Source organism: Microplitis mediator, chromosome 10 (assembly GCF_029852145.1).
Source record: "Microplitis mediator isolate UGA2020A chromosome 10, iyMicMedi2.1, whole genome shotgun sequence".
In the NCBI taxonomy this organism is placed as follows: Eukaryota; Metazoa; Arthropoda; class Insecta; order Hymenoptera; family Braconidae; genus Microplitis; species Microplitis mediator.
In genome coordinates this window covers 20,139,149-20,163,272 of record NC_079978.1, presented here as the reverse complement: position 1 = coordinate 20,163,272, position 24,124 = coordinate 20,139,149, and the positions used below count along the sequence as shown (strand labels likewise).

General features: G+C 29.9%; 4 protein-coding genes across 4 annotated transcripts; 2 read left to right on the top strand and 2 right to left on the bottom strand.

Moving 5' to 3' along the window:
- The first annotated feature begins 1,283 nt into the window (after positions 1-1,283).
- Positions 1,284-8,466, top strand: LOC130675328 (probable G-protein coupled receptor Mth-like 5). Its single transcript, XM_057480912.1, has 3 exons — positions 1,284-1,480; positions 3,195-4,274; positions 6,154-8,466. The coding sequence occupies exons 2-3, from the start codon at positions 3,497-3,499 to the stop codon at positions 6,807-6,809; spliced, it is 1,434 nt and encodes a 477-aa protein (XP_057336895.1). The 5' UTR covers positions 1,284-1,480; positions 3,195-3,496; the 3' UTR covers positions 6,810-8,466.
- LOC130675331 (protein max-like) lies at positions 8,177-11,029 on the bottom strand. Its single transcript, XM_057480916.1, has 4 exons — positions 10,575-11,029; positions 10,450-10,509; positions 8,644-8,878; positions 8,177-8,524 (listed from the first exon to the last, which is right to left on the bottom strand). Exons 1-4 carry the CDS (start codon positions 10,614-10,616, stop codon positions 8,343-8,345), a joined length of 519 nt encoding a protein of 172 aa, XP_057336899.1. The 5' UTR covers positions 10,617-11,029; the 3' UTR covers positions 8,177-8,342.
- A 463-nt stretch (positions 11,030-11,492) lies between these two features.
- LOC130675330 (ras-related protein Rab-1A) lies at positions 11,493-17,841 on the top strand. Its single transcript, XM_057480915.1, has 4 exons — positions 11,493-11,789; positions 12,684-13,080; positions 14,860-15,094; positions 16,900-17,841. Exons 1-3 carry the CDS (start codon positions 11,767-11,769, stop codon positions 15,058-15,060), a joined length of 621 nt encoding a protein of 206 aa, XP_057336898.1. The 5' UTR covers positions 11,493-11,766; the 3' UTR covers positions 15,061-15,094; positions 16,900-17,841.
- Positions 17,842-19,674: 1,833 nt separating this feature from the next.
- On the bottom strand, positions 19,675-24,063 carry LOC130675329 (serpin B4-like). Its single transcript, XM_057480914.1, has 8 exons — positions 23,904-24,063; positions 23,703-23,832; positions 22,318-22,391; positions 21,053-21,235; positions 20,769-20,979; positions 20,440-20,654; positions 20,024-20,357; positions 19,675-19,931 (listed from the first exon to the last, which is right to left on the bottom strand). The coding sequence occupies exons 1-8, from the start codon at positions 23,970-23,972 to the stop codon at positions 19,789-19,791; spliced, it is 1,359 nt and encodes a 452-aa protein (XP_057336897.1). The 5' UTR covers positions 23,973-24,063; the 3' UTR covers positions 19,675-19,788.
- Between the last annotated feature and the right edge of the window lie 61 nt (positions 24,064-24,124).

Below are 24,124 nucleotides of genomic sequence, written 5' to 3'. Positions count from 1 at the left end.
AATTTTTAAAGATTGCGAAATATATGTGTGATACCACATTTGAAAGGTAGAAAAATATAGAGTAGATTGTACTGAAAAAAATTTTAATAAATATTATATTGAACGACATAAGGTTAGCTTGTAATAATAATAATAACAACAATAATAGTCATAATAACTAATGAGTTAAAATAATTATAATTATAATTTTTTCAAAGTTAAAATTATTAATTTGCATTAAGTAAAGAAATTGAAGTGATTTCAATTATTCGTAATTTTAAATTTTAAAACTCAATAATTAAAAATATTTGGTGTTAAAAATTTGTAATTTACAAAAGTCCCCGTAATAATTTTTAGCCAAAGATGAACATCATGAATAGAAATGTATAAAACTTGCAATTACTATTTTTGTCAGTATTTTTGCAATTAACAACACAACAACTACTTGTTCTTATTTTTTAACACTGCTTTTATTTAACTATTCACAAGAAAAGTGCGATTTAGCGCGTATTTCGTCCACTGCAGGCGCTACCATCGATTCGATTGTCCCCACCCTATACTCCGCACCCTGCCAATATATAATTTTATATAATGGCTTGCTGAAGCTGGCCCCCTTCAATTTTGATTTTTACACTTTTTTAATTTTTCAATGCCCCAATCGTTTATTCGTTATTGTCTGTCAATTGTTGTTGTTTGTTCGTTTATTGTTTATTTATAATTAAATAATTAAATTTTTATCCTCAACTTATCGTCATTTTATTTCTTTCTGTTATGAATCAATTAATATTCATTTTCGTTTGTTCTATCATAATCTTCGTTTGTTCGATCATAATTAACGCCTTATCGCCTTTTATTATCAATTTTAATTAATTAACATCTCATTACCAGTATAGCTGTACCACATTGTAGTCAAAAGATAGAAAATTTCAAGCTGGCATCAATCTGACGTCAAATTAAAGAAAATTCTTGGCTCGATACTTTGACAGCAAGTTTATGCCAACTGCAGACTTAAATTTTTTTGCTGCAGTGTGAGTTCAGTTTTCCACAGTTCGAATTTAAAACCTTCCAGATAGTCAGGGTTGCTCAGCAAAAGTTTGCTTTTTCATTTTGCCGTTTAATACCAGCCTTAGATTTCGGGCAAACTGATTTCCCAGTTTGTTGGGCAGATTTCCTTTCATGACGTCAACTTTTCTGTTCAGTTTTCTGACTGCAATATGAATGCGCAATGAAAATTGACAGAAAGTTGACCGCAAATTTTTTTCTCTGGCTTTTGCTTCTCCAGTCTGCCCTTCAATTATCGGGCGTAGTTTCAGGGAAACCTAAAATAGCATTGATTGTATCGATAGATGTCAGTCAAGAAAAAATCATTATAAGTGAGGTTAACATATTAATGATGGCACAAGTAGCCGAAGTTTGACATTTATTTACGTCTAAATTTATATATTAAAAATTAAAAAACAAGATTAAAAAATGCCTGAGCGGGACTATCCAAAATTTAAATGTACGTGGTGTTGGAAAATTATTCCTAATTATTGTCAGCTGTTTGCTGCTTCACTATTATTATCATAAGTGTAACACAGTAAAAAATATTATGTTAAAATCAACACAATATTTGTGTTACTTTTTTAACACAGACTATTTGTGTTGAATTTTGAAACAAAATTTGTGTTAAAATACCAACAAAAATTCGGGTAATACAAGTAGTGAATTTGATACTTTTTAAATGTCAGTGGCGACAAAAAAAATGTTAACTTTTACATTTTATTTTCGAACAATGGATATTCATTAAATATATTTATATATTAGTTTGAGGGTATCAATATTCACAACAATTATTATTTAACATTCAACTATTTTTTGATAGTAAGCAATGTTTTTATTAGTCAAGATTTTAAAAAATCATATAATATTTCATAGCAGTTGAAAATAGCAAATCAATTAATTTCTTTTAAAAAAACAAAAATACATTTTTGTTTAGCAAAAAAATAATTTTAACATCATATGAAATAATTCGAAATCGCAACAAAATCTTTTTTATTCGTATGATAAAAGTTCCAGCTTTTAGTAAATCGTAAAAGGCATAGCCGGATTAATATGGGAATTCTGCCCCCATGGCTTTTTTGACTCATACTCAGGGGGTCGATTTGGTGTCGAATGAAAATAATTCACCTCAATTTTTAGCTCTTTAACTCGAACGGTATTCGAGAGTTGAAAAAACCTGTTTTTTCAAAATTATTTTTAGTCTTATAGTAAAATTCGGAATTATTCAATGATAATTTTTTTCCTAATTCTCACGAGTCCAAAACATAAACAAAATAATATGATCGTGATTCTCAAACGGAAAGCCGATTTTTAACGGAGAAAATAAAATTATAATCTTTTTCTTAAAATCTTGCGTTTTAACAAACTTATTTTTTTTTTTAGTACAAATAAATACGTATAAAATTTTTATTACCAAAAATATATCTTTGCAAAAGATAAACATAAAGAATCAGTAGCCTAAAGTAATTAGAAGGGTTATTAATGATTCAAAAGACACTTAAGTAATACTTATATAGTTTTTCATACTATTGGGAAATATTTTAAATTTAGATACAGAAAAAAACAAATCATAATAAAAATAATTTTCTACGTATTATTTTTTTTGATTGAAGGAATCACGGCTTTACTGGTCTGATTTATTGACTTTTCAGATTGTATTCATCGTATTAATAATTACATGTGGACTAAAAATATTAGTACCCACTGTAATATAATACATTTATTGAATAAAATCAAAGTCCTGAATTTACCATTGAGTAAACGGTTTCGCCCCGAATATACTTGCTGGGCTCATCAGTAAAGTTGATGCAAGTATATTATACTTTAGACCGTATAAATGATGTTAGAAATGAAAAAAAAAAATATAGAAAAATATGGAATGCAAAAACTGATAAAAAATTGGAAAAGAAAAATTATACTTTAATTACCGATGAATTTTTCATCGGTATTTCTACGTATTTATTTGTACGAAGTAATACTTTTAAAGTTAAACAGTAGATTGATTTAAAATATTTAAGTAACACAGTGAAGTTTGTTGATTTAACACAGAAAATTTAACACGGCCCGTTTTAACACACAATATTTTTTACTGCATAAAATCATTGTTAATTATTGGATTTTCTCAATAAGCATTTTATGACCTGTAAATTAATTTAGTAAATTTATAATTTCAGAGCAACATGTCTAATTTTAGAGCTGGAAAAGTCTAATAATCAAAAGAAAGAACTCTTCTTAATCATCATTAATTAAAATGTATCCATTACGATGTGTGATTAATCGATTTATAGAAAATCTTCAAATCGATAAAGTAAACCGATGAAGTTTTATTTATAAAAGTAAAGTATTTATGGTACAACGAAAAGATGAAATAGTTGATAAAAATTTCATCGCAAGCAATGATAAGTCTGAGTGAATAATAAAAAGTAATAATATGAAGATCTAATTTACTACCAAAGCGTAATTTACCACGCGAAAGATGTATTTCTTAATACTGATCCACTTTGGGTGGTTGAACATCTTCATCAGCGCCAGTACTCTCGTCAAACCAATAGATTTAACTGAATCCATCCAAATAGCAAAATGTTGTGATGTGGATGAAATTATTCTTGATGATAAGTGCGCATTATTAACCGAAACCAATGAGACAAAGATTTGGAGGCCTGATTTTATAGACGATAACTTTCCAGTCAATAAAAAACAGCAGCCCAATTTTCATTTTAAAATTGGGTTACCACATTGTCGCAGTACTGAACATCAATGGCATGTTTACTATAATCCGCGTAGTCAATATCAAGATCTTCTTGCGATTTTACCATCAGGAAATCTCCGGCACATTTTGCACGATCGCTGGAGTACTTCGCAAAATCAAAAACCAGGTTCTCATAGTTTAGTAGATGACGACAGTATCACCGTAGAGTCCCTTCATTTTGATTACGCATTCGGGCACTACTGCGCAGACAAGGCTGTTCTCAGCGAAAATGCTCTCGTTACAACCTACGCGATGATTTGTGTCCCTGCAGTTGCTTGGACAGATTCTAATTATCTAATTAAACATGTAGTGGATCCAATAACTCGTGCGTTTGCGATAGCATGTTACTTGTTCGTAGCTATTGTGTACTTTGTATTACCGCAGTTACGAGATCTTGTTGGTAATATGATTACAAGTATGACAATGTGCCTTGCAGTGAATCAAATCGCAGTAACTGTTAGGATATTAACAGAATATGGCAGCCATGTTAGTTTCCTTATTGCTGGTAAGTCCCATAGCTTATCGCCACAATATTTTTTTTGCAACACCTGCTTTGAAAGTTCAATTTCCGAGCGCTGTAAGTCACGTCGGAAGCGCCAAATATATTCAGCCTTGACTATACATTTTACTTAATCGCACTTGTGCGCTAAATAGCCGATAACTTTACAGTTTTAACTCTACTATACTAACGCAGTAACAAGGGCTATGTTCCGACATGCACTGTGACCACTGTGTGGTATGACGTCAATTTAGTATACTGTAAAGCCGTTACTTTATAGGCTGCTATACTGGTTACTGTTTAAAAATTAATAATTGATGCAAACTGTAATCTGCTTTTTTTTTTCACGTGATCAAATTACTGTGAGCGCCTTACCTCAAAAATTTCAGTTTTCACAGAACAAAAAGGGCGCAATTTATGACGTTATATATTTCCCTAAGATACTGTGGCAGTCCATAACGGAACAAATTTTTAACCAGTAAGAATTCTGAACTGTGCTCGCATTGCATATCGGAACATACCCAAGATATCACGACCAGTGACTTAATTTAATTTTGCTCTCTACACGGAAAGAAAATTATGGAAACTGTTCCCATAATTTTGTGAAATTTTTTCCTATATCATCATAGGAATTACAACCATAAATTATGGGAGCAGTTCCTATAATTATAGGAATGTTTCCCATAATTATAGGAACTATTCCTATAATTATGGGAATGATACCCATAACGTTATGGGAATGGTTCCTCTAATTATAGGAATGGTTCCTATAATTTATAGGAATACTTTCTATAATATTATGGGAATCATTCCTATAATATATAGGAACTATTCCTATAAATTATAGGAATCATTCCCATAATGGTATAGGAATAGTTCCTAAACCATTATGGGAATCATTCCCATAATATTATGGGAATAGTTCCCATACCATTATAGGAACCATTCCTATAATATTATGGGAATGGTTCCCATTCTATCATGAAAAAATTAATTTAAAGAAAAGTGTGGCAATCACTTTTACAATGCACAGAAATTTGATTAAGTATAGAAACAAAAAATCAAACATTGAAAAAAAAATCCATATTTAGCAAAAATATTAAAATTTGTCACAAAAAATTTTTTTTAACAAATTTAGCATCGAAGAAGCTTCATTTGGATCTCTCCATATTATTCGGGAAATTTCTACACTGTTTTGCAAAAAAAAAAATTTTTATGATATTATTGGAGTGGTTCCCATAACATAATGGGAATAGTTCCCATAATACTATGGGAACGATTCCCATACCACTATGGGAATGGTCCCCATAATGATATGGGAATAGTTCCCATTATATTATGGGAATGGATCCCATATTGGTATAGGATCTATTCCCATACTATTATGGGAACTATTCCCATAAATTATAGGAACGATCCCTATAATAGTATAGCTACTATTCCCATACCATTATGGGAACCATTCCCATAATGCATAGAAAAACTTCCCATGATTTTCTTTCCGTGTATAATTAAAGACGTGATTGTACTTGAAGCGAGTGAAACGCTACATGTTATTTTTTGTCACTCATGTGATATGTATCGCATGCGATAGACAACTCAGTATCCTTGGAAAATTTGATTTGAAATAAAATTTTAATTTTTTACTTCTCGAAAATTGAACTTTCATAGCAGGGTTTCAAATGATGTATCCTACATGTGGACTACGAAGCGAACATGACAATCCTGATCACGCCATTCGCTTTGAGGCTATGATTCATTGACTCATGAGATGTCAATGCATTAGCCTTATGCTCATGTCGCGACGATTGTCAAATTATTCGTTCCTTAGTCCACGCGTTGCATAAACTACTAATATAAATTTTAACTCCATGTTTTCTAATAGATTCAGTGGCTTACATTTCATTGCTATCGGCATTTTTTTGGCTTAATTCTCTTGGTTACTTTGTTTGGAACACATTCAGATCGCGTAATATATTTTTGCGTGTTTCTGATGGCCAGAAATACTGCTATTATTCCATGTATGTTTGGGGATCTACTGTGACCATAGCTGGGACCGCAATTTTCGCGCATTTCACTTTAGAGACAAACAAAGTGATTGTTGAAGATGAACTTCATCATGGACAGGAAACCGTTGGATGGTTGGGAATGTCTGTCCTGTTTACTTCTGTTGCATTTACAATAATTGTCAATATCTGTTTTACTTTGATGACAGTTAACACGATAAAACAAAACGGTACTTATGGAAGAATCCAACACAAAATAAAATATAGTTTTAGAATGTTTACGTTACTATTTGGAATTTTGAGCTTGGGCTGGCTGTCTCTTCTGGTTTCGCAGTTAAAATATGATAATTTAATTTACTGCCATATAGCTGTCAATTTCATACAAGCATTTGCCGTAGTATATATATGTGTTTTTGGACAAAAAAGAGTATTGTTTCTATTGAGTAAAACGTGCAATTGTTGTATCAGCGAACAAAATACTTCTGATGAATTCGATTGGGGTGAAGAAATGACAGCTATCAATGCAGGATATTGATTTTAATCCGCGGTACCTTTATAGGTAAATGCCAGTACGAGTCGTTGAAACTACAGTCGAATTCTATCAACTCGGACGTTAGTTTACGGAAGAGCGGAAATTTTGATTTATCGAATTCCACTTCTCTTTTTAAAAGTAAACTACACGCATGCGCTGTTACATCACATGTATGATACATATATAAATATACATATGTATAGCATCGGGTGGGAGACAGCGTAGCTCGTAGTGGGGGTCAAGATTGAGGGGAAGTTTCGAGTTAATGGACTTCGACTGTATTCTAAAAAAAATTATTTTATTGTTAAGTAATCGATTAACTGAGAAAACTTTTGGAAATTCAAAATTCCAAAAAATACTAATAAAAGTGGCCTTATTTAGTCATTATCATTTGTAAATTTATATTTTATTAGTTTAAACAAATTTTGTACTTTATATATTTTCTACATGAGTATTAAATAAAATAATTATAAATATACTGCTCAACTCAGTGGCTTTCATCACCTATTTTTTCATCTTTGTAAGCATTGAGATTCTCCCGTAGTAATAATCTCATAGTCCTTCAGTTACTAAATGTTTACTTAACGATAACAGAAAAAGTTAAGAGCCATACCCGGAATAGAAAGAACTATTTCGTATTACAATCAATTTGAGAATTTAATTTTTGGATGATTTCATAGAAAAATTTACATATTGGATTTCTTACTCTAATACAAAAACTTAATTTCCAATTGATTTTACAATATCATTTAAACAACAATTAGTAACTGGTAATTTTCAAGTCTACTTCTGTTAGGAATACAAAAATATTGTGTACGGTTTCATGTCACAATTTTCAAATGCAGTCGAATCCATTAACTCGGACCGTTAGTCTGCGCAGAAGCGGAAATTTCCTGGAAATCCCAACTTATCGAATGCCACCTCTCCTTGAGAGTGTAAACTACACGCATGCGCCCTTACATCTACATGTGTGATGCATTTAAAGATATACTCAGGATAGCATAGGGTAGGAGACAGCGTAGGTCGTAGTGGGGGTCAAGATTGAGGGGAAGTTCCGAGTTAAAGGAGAAGGGGCATTCGATAAGTTAGAATTTCCAGGAAATTTCCACTCCTCCGTAGACTAACTGTCCGAGTTAATGGAATTCGACTGTAATTATAAAATGGAATTGATTTTGCATAAAGACACGTCCCTCATTTTGCTAACGTATTGAAAGATGCACCTCAGAACTCAATAAATAAGATAATGTCAATAATTCTCAATTTTTTTATTTATAATATTAAGATTTTCAATATAATTACATGTACATCATCATATTTCAATAAGTTCTAGAAAGTTTCTAAATATATTCATTAATATAGTAATGAGTATATTTAGCATTCATATCACATTAAATATTATGAAACTTATCAATTATTTATCTAAATTATTATTTTTTCTCTATTTTGAAAAAAAAAATGCTTTTTTTGTTTGCGGGAAAATATTAACAAAAATATAAAAAAAAGTAAACCTTGTGTGACGTAAACTTTTTATTTTGATCAATGATTTATACTAGAAATTTTCAATTTTTTCGGGTGACGGATAGTTCTGCCCGATTCACTGTCTGACGACTCTGATTCAGAGTCGTTGTAATTCCCAATATTAACAGATTCCACATTTGATCCTTCACATGATTCAGCAGCGAAATTTCCAGTTATTTTAGCTTTTTCTAATGTACGAACTATAAGAAAAGATTATATATTAACAAACTCTGTTATTTATCAAAAGCATGAGAGAAATCATACTCAAAAATTAATGAAACAGCCATTACCCTAAGCAATATGGCGAAAGATTACATACTTTGTGATTCTAGTAAGATATTCTGCCGTTTTAAATCATCAATGTCTTGTTGGTGTGAAGAATTTTTACGTCTCATAAATTGAATATATTCAGCAGCTTTTTTCAAAATTTGTGCTCTACTAGCTACTTTTTCTCCTTGCAGAGAAGGTACTGTATCTCTAAGGCTAGAAAAACTGTCCTTTATATGATCCCGACGTTTTCTCTCCAAAGCATTGTGGTGAGCTCGTTTTTCAGCCTGTAAATTATTATTATTATTATTCATTTATTAAGGCCATTGGAGTCAAGACTCCTTGCGGCCCTCCAATGTAATACAAAATTAATAATTAACAATAATTAAATGACATTAGCTATAACATTCCATCATAAATTCACTCCAAAGACCATTAAAAAACACTCTCTTCACTCAACATGAACTCAGAACAGGCTTGACGGGAAGTTTTAAAATTAGGCTGTGACATACAGTATACAGATAACCGATTCCATGCTCTGACTGCACTATCTATGAAAGATTTATCATATTTCGTGGTATGACAACTTGGTAATTCCAGATAGTCCTGACGCACATCAGCTCTTCGGAGACGAGGCTCGCGAATACGTAAGACACTGCCAATAAGTGGCTTTTGATTTAAATACAAGGCTTTATAGATGAGGCACGACAAAAAGAAATCTCTTCTAAATTTAAAATATGTTATGCAAATATCCTTTTTGGAGGATAGCCTGAAGTTTTTGAAACCCTGCTTCGATTTTGTGTTCGATTGTTAGTTGCCGAGTAACAAAATCAAAAATGACATTTTTGCTTCAAATACCGATAACTCAGCAAAAAAGTACCGCGCAAAGCTCACAAATTTTTTAAATTAAAAAGAAGAATCAAACTAAGTTTCTAGACTCGAGTCAAAGTGGGTTTGGAGAAGCTCTCCATGGTAGCAGTTTCCTGTACTGGTGAACAGGTTGCTTGAGGACAAAATGGTAACACGCAACCTCGTCTTGACCCTAAAAAGGGTCCCCTTTATTTGTAACCATTCAGTTGCGCACAAGCTATTATCCACTTGTTCAGTCCCTGATGAATTTCCTACTCTTTTAGGCGTCAATTTTTTTGTTTTTATGAGACAAATCAAAGATGGATCCATGCTCGCGGCAAGAAAAGATAATTAATGAATGTAACGGGACCGAAGTCCACCTCCGTTTGACAGGAGGGCGATACTGCGCCTATTTCAAGCATACTCGCTGTAAAAAGAGATAATTAATTAATGTAACGGGACCTAAGTTCACCTCCGCCGACCGGAAGCCGATGCCTCGCCCTTTTGGGCATACTCGCGTTGCGTAGCATCCCCATCTTTTAACCCAGACGACACTCTTAGTCGAAAAATATAATCAAGTGACGACTAAGATCGACATTAACCGGAGGTATAATCAAAAATCCTCATTGCGCGTGGTATCTAATCACAACCACTACGAGTCCTATCCCTCTCTCGGGCCAAACACTACTCCCATCTCAGAAAATAAAGAGACTCTGGTCGCAGTGGGCGTGGAAAGGCCCCGTGGTGCCAAACTCCCAGCTCTAGTCAATATGGTTGCATAGGATTAATGGTGGGGTGAAACTTTTTCCCATACCCTATGTAAAGGGCTGCCTCCACTTGTTTATTTCGGGTTCCCGACAAGCCATTATCTGCTTGTTCATCCCCTGATGGATTTTCTACTCTCCCGAGCTGAGAGATACTCTAATTATTCAAGCCAAATCAAAGTTTTTGAGTAACTCGGGGTGTAAGAAGAGATAAATTTAAAAAACAACAAAAATATCAGGTATACCTGAGAGTAATATTGCGTGTTATTAGATGGTCTCTGCCTAGAATCAGAGTCATCGCCGTCCTGAAATTAAAAAATTGATTAAAAGAAGATTTCAAAAAAATATTAAACCCAACTGGTAAACTTACATCACTTTCGATATCAATATCACGATCGTCGTCACTCATCATGAATATTTCGAAAATTATAAAAAGGAACGCTCGATAATTCAAACGGATGATAATTTGCTCCGAAAATTTTTGTGAGTTTTCATGGAGATGAAAGTAAGGAGAATTAAAAGTTATTTCAGAAAAGACAGATAGTAAACATTCTCTAAGTCAAAAATATATTTTGACATTTTTCCGTTTGTTGTTTTTCTTCTTCTTATATTTACGACTTTAAAAAATCCACTTTTTTTATTATTATCTTAAAATTTAAACATGCGTTCCTACTCACGTGAGTTATAGCAATTAAAGATAATTTAAAATTAATGTCTACTTTATTATTGTAAAATTTAAAAGTGACGTGAATTGGTCTATTTAGTCAAGCACGATGAAGGTTATACCACAAACAACAAAAATATATAGATAGTCTTGGAAATGTACACCGTCACGTGACGAATATTATTACTCACTTTTGATCGTCACGAAACGGGTTTACGTCCGATGAAATTGTGACGTCTGTCATAAATTGCCGCCATCTTACAGAAAAAATTTGAATTTAAAACTAAAAAGAATATTTTAGCGGGTAATTGCTGGTTGTTGAAACTTGACAGCAGGTTAACATCACAACTGACAGTTCACAAATTTACCGTCAACTTTCAGTCCATTTTAGTCAGAAAACTGAGCAACGGAAATTGACGTGCATTTGCTGCCAAATTAAGCGGCATCTGCTTAGCAAATTTTGAATTCAAATTTCCCTGAAGTGCCGCTTGGACGGCAAAATATGAAAGGAAACTTTTGCTAGAAATCCTAGTGGTGCAAACAGTAAAATATGAAAATGACAACAATTTGACGTCAAATTTACGGAAACTTCTGTTGAAAAAAGTTCTCTGGGCAATCCTGGCTATTGAGGTTTTCATAAAAAAACGATTAAAAAAGTATGCTTACGTTTACTTAATACAAAAGGGATACTTCATATGTCTGGCCGCCATTATTTGGACATTTAATCACAATTTCGATGCATGAAAATTGACTCGCGGAAACGTCAAGGAACCATTAACTCATTTACTGTTACAAATAACGTGAAGGTTAAGAAGGTTTAACTTTGGGTGTATTAGTTGGGATTTGACAGTTGTGAAGAACGTAGACAGTAAAAAAAAAACGCCTTCGCCAACGTAGCATGTCTACAATGAATCCTGAGTAGTAAGTCAATATAACATAATTCCTTTGTGTTTTTTTACTTTAGTCATCAGTATATTTTTAAATCAATGCGCAATTATAATATTTTACTCTAAAAAGTATTCATACTTTTTAAAATTTTATGATAACTGAGCAATAAAATTAAAAAATGACGAAACTGAAAGTAGCAGACATTTAAAATTTTTTTTTTTTTTTTTTTTCAGTAAACAAAGAAAATAATTTTAAAAATTGCACATGAAAAATTTGAAAAAAAAATTTCCGTGTTCTAAAAATTTAAATCTACTTGTTTATAAAAATTAAAAAATTTTTGTGTCTGCTACTATCAGTAAAAAATGATATTTGGGTTAATGAATATCGATTAAAAAATTCCAGATCTTTTTTATCTGAATTTTTCATGGCCAACATTTTCATCATTTGAATTTTTTTTTCGATCTGTCCCCTATCAGTCGCATTCCTTCTCATCTTTTATCTACGCGATGACTAATTTTATTTATTATCTTTTAAAATAATTCACTGATTATAAATTTAGTTTCAAAATTTTGAATCGTAATTTTTTTGTGTACTCAGTTTACAAAATTTCTTTATATTTTCATCTCCAGTATTTACAGCAGCTGTTCCATACAACTTTTTTTTTCTACTACTGATTATTTATGATCCTGAAGTTAGCAGACAATTCAAATTTTCCGGATTTTTTTTTCAACAAATCAATCAGAAAAAAAACAAAAATAAAAATATGCACATGTAGAAAATTTAAAAAACTACAGGTGCAATTTTTTCAAATTTTTTTCTTTTCAAATTTACCGCCTAAAATAAAATCCAAAAATAATTAGATGTCTGCTAATTTTAGTATCATGATCATTTTTTACTCATCTTGATATTTAATTACGTTTTTTTCAGCGATTATCTTTTCAAACTTCTTCTTATTGGAGATTCCGGTGTAGGAAAATCATGTTTGCTGTTACGTTTTGCTGATGACACCTACACAGAGAGTTATATTAGCACTATTGGTGTTGATTTTAAGATTAGAACAATTGATCTCGATGGGAAAACGATAAAACTACAAATTTGGGACACTGCCGGGCAAGAACGATTCAGAACTATCACGAGTTCATACTACAGAGGTGCACATGGAATCATAATTGTTTATGATTGCACAGATCAAGACTCATTCAATAACGTTAAGCAGTGGTTAGAAGAAATAGATCGTTACGCTTCTGATAACGTTAACAAGCTGCTGGTCGGTAATAAGTGTGATTTGAATGTCAAGAAAGTTGTCGATTATGCTACTGCGAAGGTACGATAATTTCGTTTAAATTAAATACTTATTGTGTAGGAAGTTATGGATAGGATTGATGATAAATAATGAGAAAATACAATATTATTATCTACAGTGATTCAAATAGAATCTTTATTTTAAAAGAATCGTATCGAGAGGTGTCGTTACTTGACAGAGTTTAGTCGCAGGTTAACTATAATGTTAAAACTATTTTATTGTGAGGTCTTACCCTCTGTTTTGTCCTTAGTAAAACACATGTAATATTTGGTTGTACTGTACATTAGACTGATTCAAAAAAATCGACTGTTTTTTTTCCTCATTATATCGAAAATATTGTTGAAAATGACGAAAAAAAATACAGTGAATGTTTGAGCTCTTAATATTGATATTAACAACTGCCGCATCGCGATTTTCTATTTCCCGTTTAAATAACATGGGAAAGTTTATTCTTTAAGCTTTGGAATTTTGTAGCTCTCGGTGGGACCAATACTTTTGAATGTTCAAGCTATTCTTGTGGGAAATTTGACGCTCTACAAAAAAGGTCTCTTATAATTTTTCGATATTTTTATTTCTTCAAAAGTTATTCAAAGTTAAAGTTTGATTGACGATAAATTTTTACATTTTTGAATTTTTTGACGCAACCATCAACTTTATCGGAAAATTTTACAGGACATTTTTTGTAGAGCCTTTTATTTCCTACAACTTATCTCAGAGAAAATTTTTGATATTTCTCACAAGTCGTAAGTTATTCGCAATTAACTGAAAATTTAATATAATTAATTTTAAGCAACAAAATTTAGATTATTTAAGAAAATTTCCAGTTAATTGCAAATAAGATACGACTTAAGTGAAATATCGAAAATTTTCTCTGAGATAAGTTGTAGGAAATAAAATGCTCTACAAAAAATGTCCTGTAAAATTTTCCGATAAAGTTGATGGTTGCGTTAAAAAATTTAAAAAATGTAAAAATTTATCGTCAATCTAACTTTAACTTTGAATAACTTTTGGAGAAATAAAAATATCAAAAAATTATAAGAGACCTTTTTTGTAGAGCGTAAAATTTCCCTCAAGAATATGTCTTGAACATTTAAAAGTATTGGTCCCACCGAAAGCTACAAAATTCCAAAGTTTAAAAAATAAATTTTCCCATGTTATTTAAACGGGAAATAGAAAATCGCGATGCGGTAGTTGTTGATATTAATATTAAGAGCTCAAACTTTCACCGTATTTTTTTTTCGTCATTTCCAACAATACTTTCGATATAATGAAGAAAAAAAACATTAGTCGATTTTTTTGAATCAGTCTACTGTACATAGTAAAATAAGGAGACCTTTGTACAACTCAAGTATCTAAGATCATAAAATCAAGCCTCTACAGGCTTTCTTATTCTAGCTGCACAAATGTGCCTTAAATATGTTTTTCACATTTAAAAACTAATAGAATAAAATATACTATTTTTCTAAAATAAATATTTCTAAGACCAAAATATCTAAAATATAAAAGTAAAAGTTTTGTAACTGGGATTTATTTTTGCTCAGAGAATCCAACATATTGATAGAAAAATAACTCTGATTGAATCTGATTGAAACTCAGTCCGATTTTTATCAGATTCAGTTTGAAACAAATATTCAATCAGAAATGCTTGGAAGTGTTCCAAGTATCCGATTGAAATTTTCCAATCATATTCAATCCGTAAATAATAATTTTTCTTCCGATTAAATTCAATTGGAATTTTCTAATCTGATTCCATTGGAGTTTTTAATCAGGGAATTTTATAAACTTATAAATTATTGACAGGACTACGCAGATCAATTAGCCATACCATTTTTGGAAACGTCTGCGAAAAATGCAATGAATGTCGAACAAGCTTTCATGACAATGGCAGCAGAAATAAAAGCACGAGTTGGTCCACCATCTGGTACGGATGCTGATCCAGCTCATAAAGTAAAGATAAATCAAGGTCGCGATGTTGATGCGCCCAAGTCCGGATGCTGCTGAAATTTTCATCTATTATTTCCATTTAATTGACTGCGTAAGTATTATAAGCTGTAGATTTTATTATAAGGTAGCCTAGTAGGATTGGATACTTCATTTGTTCCACTATTTTCCGTCGCCAATTTACATACTCTAAGATCCATCAGCTCAGATTTACCGCAGAGTTGTCCTAGATACCTAAACATGACGCCCTCTTCGTTACTTCGCGAGTCGTCTAGTCAGCATTAGTATAGTAAATTCAGTGACGCCCACTTAATGTTCGATATAATTTTATTGAATGATTAATTACGGTAACATTGCGTTATTCTTACCGTAAGTTTGTGTTAAAAAAGTGGGAATTTACCGTAAAATTGCAGCAAGCCTTCGTCGTTGAATACATGGAAAGATTGGAACCCGGCTGGTAACTGTTCTGCACCCGACTCATTACGGTGCTGGAAAAAAATGCTCGACTGTGGTGCAGCATCACACTGATTACTGTGCGGGACCTGACTAAGTCGTGTGCGCATATCACTCAGTGCAGAACAGTAACCAGTCGTGTTCCAATCTTTCCGTGTACAGAAAATTGCCATATAGTATTCTAAATTACCGTCAAATTCGGTAAATTGCCCGTAGAAATGTCATATTTTACGGTAAGTTACGGCAAAATGCGACAAACCCGATGAAAAAAGATTTTATACAATTGTATAGAATTATATATCAATTATATATAGACTATATATAATTGGATAGAAAAAATGGCTCGATCCAATTGTATACAATTTGTATAGAAATTGTATACAATTCTATATGATTATATTGCAATTATATAGAATTGTATATAATTATACAGAATTGTATATAATTTGTATAAAATTGTATATAATTATACAGAATTGTATATAATTTGTATAAAATTGTATATAATTATACAGACGTATACAATTAGTATAGAATTGTATACAATTTTTATACAGTTGTATACAATTGGATCGGGCCATTTTTTGTACATAATTTTATACAATTGTAAAAAATTATATATAAAAAATGGCCCGATCCAATTGTATACAATTTGTATAGAAATTGTATACAATTCTATACAAATTGTATACAATTCTATATGATTATATACAATTCTATATATTGCAATTATATAGAATTGTATATAATTATACAGAATTGTATATAATTTGTATAAAATTGTATATAATTATATAGACGTATACAATTTTTATACAGTTGTATACAATTGGATCGGGCCATTTTTTGTATATAATTTTATACAATTGTATAAAATTATATACAAAAAATGGCCCGATCCAATTGTATACAATTTGTATCGAAGTTGTATACAATTCTATACAAATTGTATACAATTCTATATGATTATATACAATTCTATATATTGCAATTATATAGTATTGTATATATTTATACAGAATTGTATATAATTTGTTTAAAATTGTATATAATTATATAGACTTGTATACAATTTGTATAGAATTGTATACAATTCTATATGATTATATACAATTCTATATATTGCAATTATATAGAATTGTATATAATTATACAGAATTGTATATAATTTGTATAAATCTGTATGTAATTATATAGACTTGTATACAATTTGTATAGAATTATATACAATTTTTATACAGTTGTATACAATTAGATCGGGCCATTCTTTGTTTATAATTTTATACAATTGTATAAAATCTTTTTTCATCGGGAATTACCGTGATTGGGATCCACCAGGGCACTAAAAAATTTACTATTCCCTTCCGTCTTCGCTCATACATCTTTAACGAATTATATACTAAAGTTAATTCGTTTAATGATTAATACAATTTTTATATCTTTCAGAATAACATCGTTAAGCACTAAAAATTTGATGCACATTTAAATTAATTCAAGAGGTGTGCATAACGATAACGGTTGATACGACGAAGAAGCATTGAAATCAGTACAATTCAACAAAAAAAAAAAAGTAAAATTCCGAAGGAACGTTAGCAAAAATTCTTTCATCACTTTTTTTAAACAAGTGATTGTACAAATTACAAAACTCATTAAAAATAAATTTTTACACTTTTTTTTGGAAAACAATCAGAAATCGGTACATAAAATAAAAAAATAAGTTTGGATAATCATACATAAACAACGATTGGTGAATAATTGTCTTTTCTTCGTTGCATTGACTCAATATTAATGGTATTTGTTATGTTAAAAAGATCGTGCGGTAAAAGGTGAATTAATTTCGATAAATATTTAAACTAAAAAAAAATAATAAACTTAATAACCATGTATAATAGTGAAAAAACTTATGTATTGATAAAAAAAGATAATAATTACAGGCTTTTTTATTTTTAGTTTCTTTGTAATGTTTATAGATAATTATTTTCGTTGTGTTGAGATATCTTAGGACCCTCGTATGTTTTCAATTATTAAATTAAAATATGTTTTATTTTACATGTGCATATTTAGCGATACTTGCATCATAATTATGATTTAAGTTGATGAAAGTTAACTTTATGTTTTTATTAATCGTACAAAATAAGTGCAAAAGCGCGTAATGTAATGCGAATAACAACTTTGTTCAATTTAAAATAATTGAAAAATTAAGTTTTCTCAACATTTCGTACATATACTAGTGTATTAACGTATTGTAAAATGTTAAAAAAAAATATCTATAAGGATGTGGAATCTTATATAAAAGTTGCGATCTAAACTTATTACTTTGATATTTTTCAATTTGTAACATGGCTATTAATAAAATTGAATAAAATTTTCTTTTATCATAGAAAATGATTTTATAATAGTGAGTAGCTTTTTTTTTTAAATTAAAACGTATCTATCAACTGAGTATGAATATATTTGTAATTATTGATAATCACAAGGCTTTAAATTTTTTGGATAATCTCAAAAAATGAGTTTTTTAAGCCAAACGTTTACGTTTTTCGGTATACTAGAATATTTTTCTGTTTTGAATTAACATCAGAAATTTAGTATAAGAATACAGTCGAATTCCATTAACTCGGAACTTCCCCTCAATCTTGACCCCCACGAGCTACGTTGTCCCCCCCACCTAACTATACTTTTGTATGTGTCTGTGTATATTTTCATATGCATCACTCATGTAAACGTAAGAGCGCATGCGTGTAGTTTAGTCTTTAAAGGAGAAGGGGTATTCGATAAGTTGGAATTTCTCTGAAATTCCCACTTTGTAGACTAACGGTCCGAGTTAACGGAATTCTCCTGTGTTGCAAATTGCTTTTTTATTTCTAATATTTACTATTCTTAGTTTTTATAAAAGTTATATAACTCATATGTTAACTGATTATATATAGGTTGATATAATATGTGACCAACAAAAAGAAACAGGTTATTCTAATAAATGCGCACGTTGAGTTTGTTTTATATATTTAGTATTCACTGTCGACGTGCATATGGATAATTAATTAAAGAAATTTGTATAATTGGATTTATCCCAAATAAAAACTTATTTTGCAAAACTTCAATATGAAATGATAACATAGTTTGCGCTTTATTGCTTAAATTATCCCTGATTAAAAACTCCGATTGGAAAATTTCAACCGAATCTAATTGGAAAATAATTAATATTTTTTTCTAATTAAATCCGATTGAATTTCAACCGGATACTTGGAATGCTAATGGAAATCCAATTGAGCTTCAATCGGAATTTTTAATCAGGGATTGTAATGACTATTCGTCAATCAGAGTATTTTTGACGTGAATATAATGAGTAACTAGGAGTCGAATCCAGAACATATCATAGTCCGTTCAATTTATATCCATTGGGCCACACCGTCCATCGTACGGTAAGATTTTTTAATTACTTTAAATAATGCTGTTAAGCAGGAAAGTATATGTGTTTACACACACGTACTGAACGAATTTTTATAACAGCATGTCAAATATTAGATGAATATACTTTAATTGTAATATTAGCATAGTAATTTTCAGTTTTCAATTTTTATAACTTCTAAAATTTTTCTAGAAATAATATTTGGCTAACATTTTATAACGATTTCTGAAATAGTACATAGTTCTGTAAAATTTTATAAATTCCTTAAATTCGTATGAAATTTCATTTATTGCATGTTATTTACTTTGTTTATTAAATTATCAGTTCTTTCAAAATTATATAAAACTCCATCAAATCTTATGAAATTTATTATGAAAGTTTAAAACTTTATATCTCAATAGACATACAATTTACTCATATAATCTCATACGTGCGTCAGCGCAGTGAACAGCAGCAAAGACTTGAAGCAGGAAGGATGTAGGTTCGAGCCCAGCAGTCGCCAGGATTTTTCATCAATAAAAAAAATATTTATTTTGTCTCAGTAATGCCCTCGTTTATTAGATCAATGTACAGAATCTGATTTGATTTTTTTTTTATTTATAATTTCTTTTTAAAATATTTACTGTCTGTAAAATTTCATGAATTTCTATGCAACTATAAATTTTATGCAATCATAAATTTTAAACAGGCCATTTTCGGTATGAAATTTTATTAAGTATCACTGAAGGAAATTTCATAAAATCTAATAAAAAGATTTTTCACGGGTTGACGGGACACATAGTAATCGTATGCATATTTTAAAAACTTGAAATGAATATTTTGATGTAAATAATTATTAAATAATAATTATAATAAATCTTTAATTAATTAATATATTATTAAATGAAAAACAAAAATTTTTCGAAAAAATTTTGTAAATTGTTTAAAAATTAACTTTTAATAAAACGTCCAGTAAAAAGAATGGTGTTATTATATGTAATAAGGAAAACGAACGGGTTACCAATAAAAATTGGAACTTGTTCTAGTGGTTCCGGATCACTATTTGTTGTTGTTCCGTTGTCGAAAGAAGCTTCTGTAAAGATAATTTTATTAGATTCAAGTTAATAATTATTTTCGTAGCATAATTGTAGATGATGTATTTTAAATAAATGTATAATTTTTTACCACTATGAACTGCAGCTTCAATACCCAATTCGTTAATTTCAAATGTCAATTTTTGAGCTACCCTGTTCATTTTTAGTTCAGAACCTTGTTTTGAGATACTGGAGGTTTTAGCGATTTTTTCGAATGCAGTTATTATTTCTAAATCATTAAGCATATCCTCTAAATTGATTGTACTCTCAATTCTGAATTTTGGCATTTCCATATAAGAATCCGAATTCTTTTTAAAATCAAAGAGGTGTAATGCATGTAAATCGCGTCCAAGATCATCAATGTTAACACTACGACTATCGTCAATCAAAGTGAATTTCATTAAGTCATCATTATTTATATCTCCCTGTTAACAATTGAAAATAAAATAAGAAAATAATCATGAAGTAAATTACTTGATATATACAATAAATTCTTTATTATAATACCTTGAATTCTAATGTATTAGCAGCACGTTCTAATTCAGGAAGACGATGAGAATTTGCTCCCTGCAGTGTGGACATAACCGGTTTTACTATGACTTCTCCATTATTCATAAGAAAATTAGTTGGTGCAGTCATTGTTTCATCAAAGGGACATTTCCATAATGCCGAAAAATATAACGAATTAATAAAAAAAAGTTCAGTATCTTTACTAATTTCATCTGTAAACAATAGACAATTTTTTAAAAAATTTAATATGCACTGTAAAAAAAACTGGTGTCCGTCCACGCTATCTCGGTGTTACTACAGATTTTTACATTTAAAAAAAAACTTACCTGACTCAATAACATTTCTAATACGCTGATGATCTATTTCTGCACGCCAATCATTTACTTTCTTCATCGTATCTTTAGAACTTCCAAAATCAACATTTTCAATTGACGATTCGAAAATTTTACTTACTAAGCTTATAAGATCTGATTTGGTGTCTTGATTTTTTCCAGCGTATATTTTATTTCCTATTTTAAATCTTATCGGATCGAATGTCTAAGTAAATAAATATTAAATATCAAACGTTAGTTTTCATTGTAATAATTGGTTTTATTTAATAATAACTTACATTAAACATTTCAATCAATAAATTTATGCCTGTTTTGTACATCCTATTATTAGTATCGAAATGTAACAAGGAATTCACTTTCTTGGCATTTTCATCACGTGCACCATAAGCTGCCATCATGAGTACCATTGCTGCACTTAATGGCGATGAGATAAAACTTCCATCTGTTTTTTTTGCCATAGCCTTTTTTGATAAATAATATTTAAATTATTATAATGCAATCTATTTATTTTATAGGATATCGCGTGCCAAAAGGTAAAAGGGCGCATAAATTTTTTTTTCATCGCCAATCAATTAGTAAACATTTTCTACGCTTGAAAATCAAATATTGTTTTCCCAAAGGTAAAAGGGCGTATGTCTTTGATTATGCGCCCTTTTAGCTTTAGGAATCCAAAAATTTTGTGACCAAAAGCTAAAAGGGCGTATAAATTTTTTTTGTGAAAAATTTATTAAAAAGCTTATCCGAAGTCTAAAAATGAAAAAAAATAAAATGCTGCAGTCAAAAATGTGTATTCTAACTTATACGTTCTTTTAATATCCAAATTAAAAATATGCTTAGAAAAATCACAAAGTATGCGTGATTGTATTAATATTTTTTGTTATGGAATTGGTTATTAGAGTTTAGAAAATTATTTTGAAATTCTTATACTAAATTGAAAAAAAAAAAATTTGTAGAAATATGTACCCGGTTCATTTAGGTACGACTCCCATAGCCTCCTTCTCCATATCTGTACTTTTTTTTTTTTTTCAAATTATTCTGATTTATGGTGGATCAATAATAATCCAAAACAATAATTAAAGAAAAAATCAGTAAATTTTTATTTTTTATAATCGTCATGAAAATTTATATTTAATTAAAAATTTGACATTTTCATTTTTTTTTTATTTTAATTATTTTATTGTCAATAAATTTTGAAAAAAAAAAAGTGTAGGCGACTGTTTTTTTCATCTAACTTGTCTTGTAAAACTATTTGTCAGTATTTCGTATTAAAACTTGAATTTTTTTTTATGCGCCCTTTTAGCTTTAGGCACTACTTTTCAAAAGCTAAAAGGGCGTATGTCTTGAGATACGCCCTTTTAGCTTAAGGATGCCCAAATTTTTTTATTTGCAGATCTTTGCGTTTCGAAAAATTTTAAAGCTAATGGCAAAAAAAATTTTTTTATGCGCCCTTTTAGCATAATTCCTTACTAACCTGTAGCAATGCGCCCTTTTACCTTTTGGCACGCGATATTATATGTTCTTATTCACTGAATTATTTTCTTACCTTATGTAATTCAAAGGCAAATTGATTAATACTGTATGAAATATTAGTAATTGCCTGCATTTCTTCATCTTCCGCTAAATCGAAAGAATGTATATCATTAGTGATAGATAGATAGATAGATAGATAGATAGATAGATAGATAGATAGATAGATAATATAATTTATTTGGCCATAAAGTCATGACTTCTTGCTGCCATCATAAACGAAAATACATGAAAAATACAGTGATAGTAACAATGAAATAAATTACGATGAATAATAGAAAATTTTTAGCCAAAAAATGATGTTGTTCTGTGTTACATTATGCCACACAGAACAACCATTGAAAATTTTCATAAATTTGAGGGAGTATTTTGAAAGCTAATTAAATTTTACGCATCAAATGTGATTGAAATCTATGGGAAAAAATACCATGAAAATTTAGAAAAAAAAAAACTTCATATCCAAATAAAAAATACTATAAAGTTTTATACTATGTTATAAATATTTGTAAAAATCTATAGAAATTAATGATACTGCACAAAATTTAATGTAATTTTGAAAAATAATTCTTTTAGGGGAGGGAGGGGCAAAAGGGGGTACTTAAGGAAATCCCAAGTTTTCGAGGACTCAAATACGCTAAATCTTTTTTTTTTTAATGATATTCAAAGTAAATAGAAGAAATTTTCAGTTACCGTTTGAAAAAAAAATTTTTCATTTCTGCGGGCAAAGTGGGGTACCCCCTAGAGAAGGTAAAAAAAAAAAATTTCTAGATTTTAAACGAGTTTGATTATGTTGAATTTTTTTGTTAGTAATTTACATGAAGAAAACTTATATTTTACATGTTTATTGGATACAAAAGAAGAAAAAAATTTTTTAATAGTTTTTATCATAAAACAAACGTCATTAATATTTTTCAACTGACAATCGATTTTTGAAAAAGTTTACCAAAATAAATTCAAAGTAACGCTTAATTATATTTACAGAAGTGATTTTGGAATGTTTAAAAACCATTTAAAATATAAAATTTTTTTTTATAAAATTTTGGGGGTACTCCGTTTTGCCCCCCCCCCCCCTTCCCCTACAGATTATTATAAAACCAAAAAAAATTTTTAAAAACTAATCTGATTGCGATTTGAGCCAATATGTGCTAGGCATTTTTTAGCAAGATTATAATATTATTGTTATTTTGTGCCTGATTTAAACGTATTTACTTTAATGTTTCATCTTGTACGAACAAAACAGGCGTCTGCTTTTTAGGCGGTAAATCAACCAACAAAGAAATCGGAAACTTTCATGATCAAATCAATTCTTGAATTTCCACTCGGGAAATTTAAGATATCTTTGTAAATTTATTATGTGTATCTATTAGATAAATTTTTTATAACATTCAATGAAAAACTTACTAATTGAAACAGTTGTAGTTGTGACAGGAGAAGGAGTTGTAGTTGTAACAGGAGAAGGAGCTGTAGTAGTTTCTCTATCATTATTTTTTTTTGTTATCCAATCCCAAAACCAATTGTTCCCTCCGAATGCCTTAGTTATAAAACACAAATATTTTGATACAACAATAAAACTATGCATTTTAAAAATAATTATATACTTACTTCAGACTCATTCTTTGATGACAGAATTATCGAAACAATTAAAATTATTAAGAAACTGAATACTTTCATTTTACGAATCGTCTTAGACTTAATTACTCTCAAATAAATTCTGCCGTTGAATGCAAAGTATTTGTGTGTCCCACCAAATTTATATACACGACTGTTAATCGCGAACGTGGTACAAAAAAAAAAAACTTATTTACATTTGATAAAATTTTTTC

Excerpts from the sequence above, each read along its gene's own strand:
- LOC130675329 (XM_057480914.1), bottom strand. The coding sequence starts at position 23,972 with ATGAAAGTATTCAGTTTCTTAATAATTTTAATTGTTTCGATAATTCTG. Across the intron at positions 21,236-22,317 it reads TTGCCTTTGAATTACATAAG|GCTATGGCAAAAAAAACAGA; the intron begins GTAAGAAAATAA and ends TTATCAAAAAAG. Across the intron at positions 19,932-20,023 it reads TGAAGCTGCAGTTCATAGTG|AAGCTTCTTTCGACAACGGA; the intron begins GTAAAAAATTAT and ends TTATCTTTACAG.
- LOC130675330 (XM_057480915.1), top strand. The coding sequence starts at position 11,767 with ATGTCTACAATGAATCCTGAGTA. Across the intron at positions 11,790-12,683 it reads TCTACAATGAATCCTGAGTA|CGATTATCTTTTCAAACTTC; the intron begins GTAAGTCAATAT and ends CGTTTTTTTCAG. Across the intron at positions 13,081-14,859 it reads TCGATTATGCTACTGCGAAG|GACTACGCAGATCAATTAGC; the intron begins GTACGATAATTT and ends AATTATTGACAG.
- LOC130675328 (XM_057480912.1), top strand. The coding sequence starts at position 3,497 with ATGTATTTCTTAATACTGATCCACTTTGGGTGGTTGAACATCTTCATC. Across the intron at positions 4,275-6,153 it reads TGTTAGTTTCCTTATTGCTG|ATTCAGTGGCTTACATTTCA; the intron begins GTAAGTCCCATA and ends GTTTTCTAATAG.
- LOC130675331 (XM_057480916.1), bottom strand. The coding sequence starts at position 10,616 with ATGATGAGTGACGACGATCGTGATATTGATATCGAAAGTGAT. Across the intron at positions 8,879-10,449 it reads ACACGCAATATTACTCTCAG|GCTGAAAAACGAGCTCACCA; the intron begins GTATACCTGATA and ends AATAATTTACAG. Across the intron at positions 8,525-8,643 it reads TATCTTACTAGAATCACAAA|TTCGTACATTAGAAAAAGCT; the intron begins GTATGTAATCTT and ends CTTTTCTTATAG.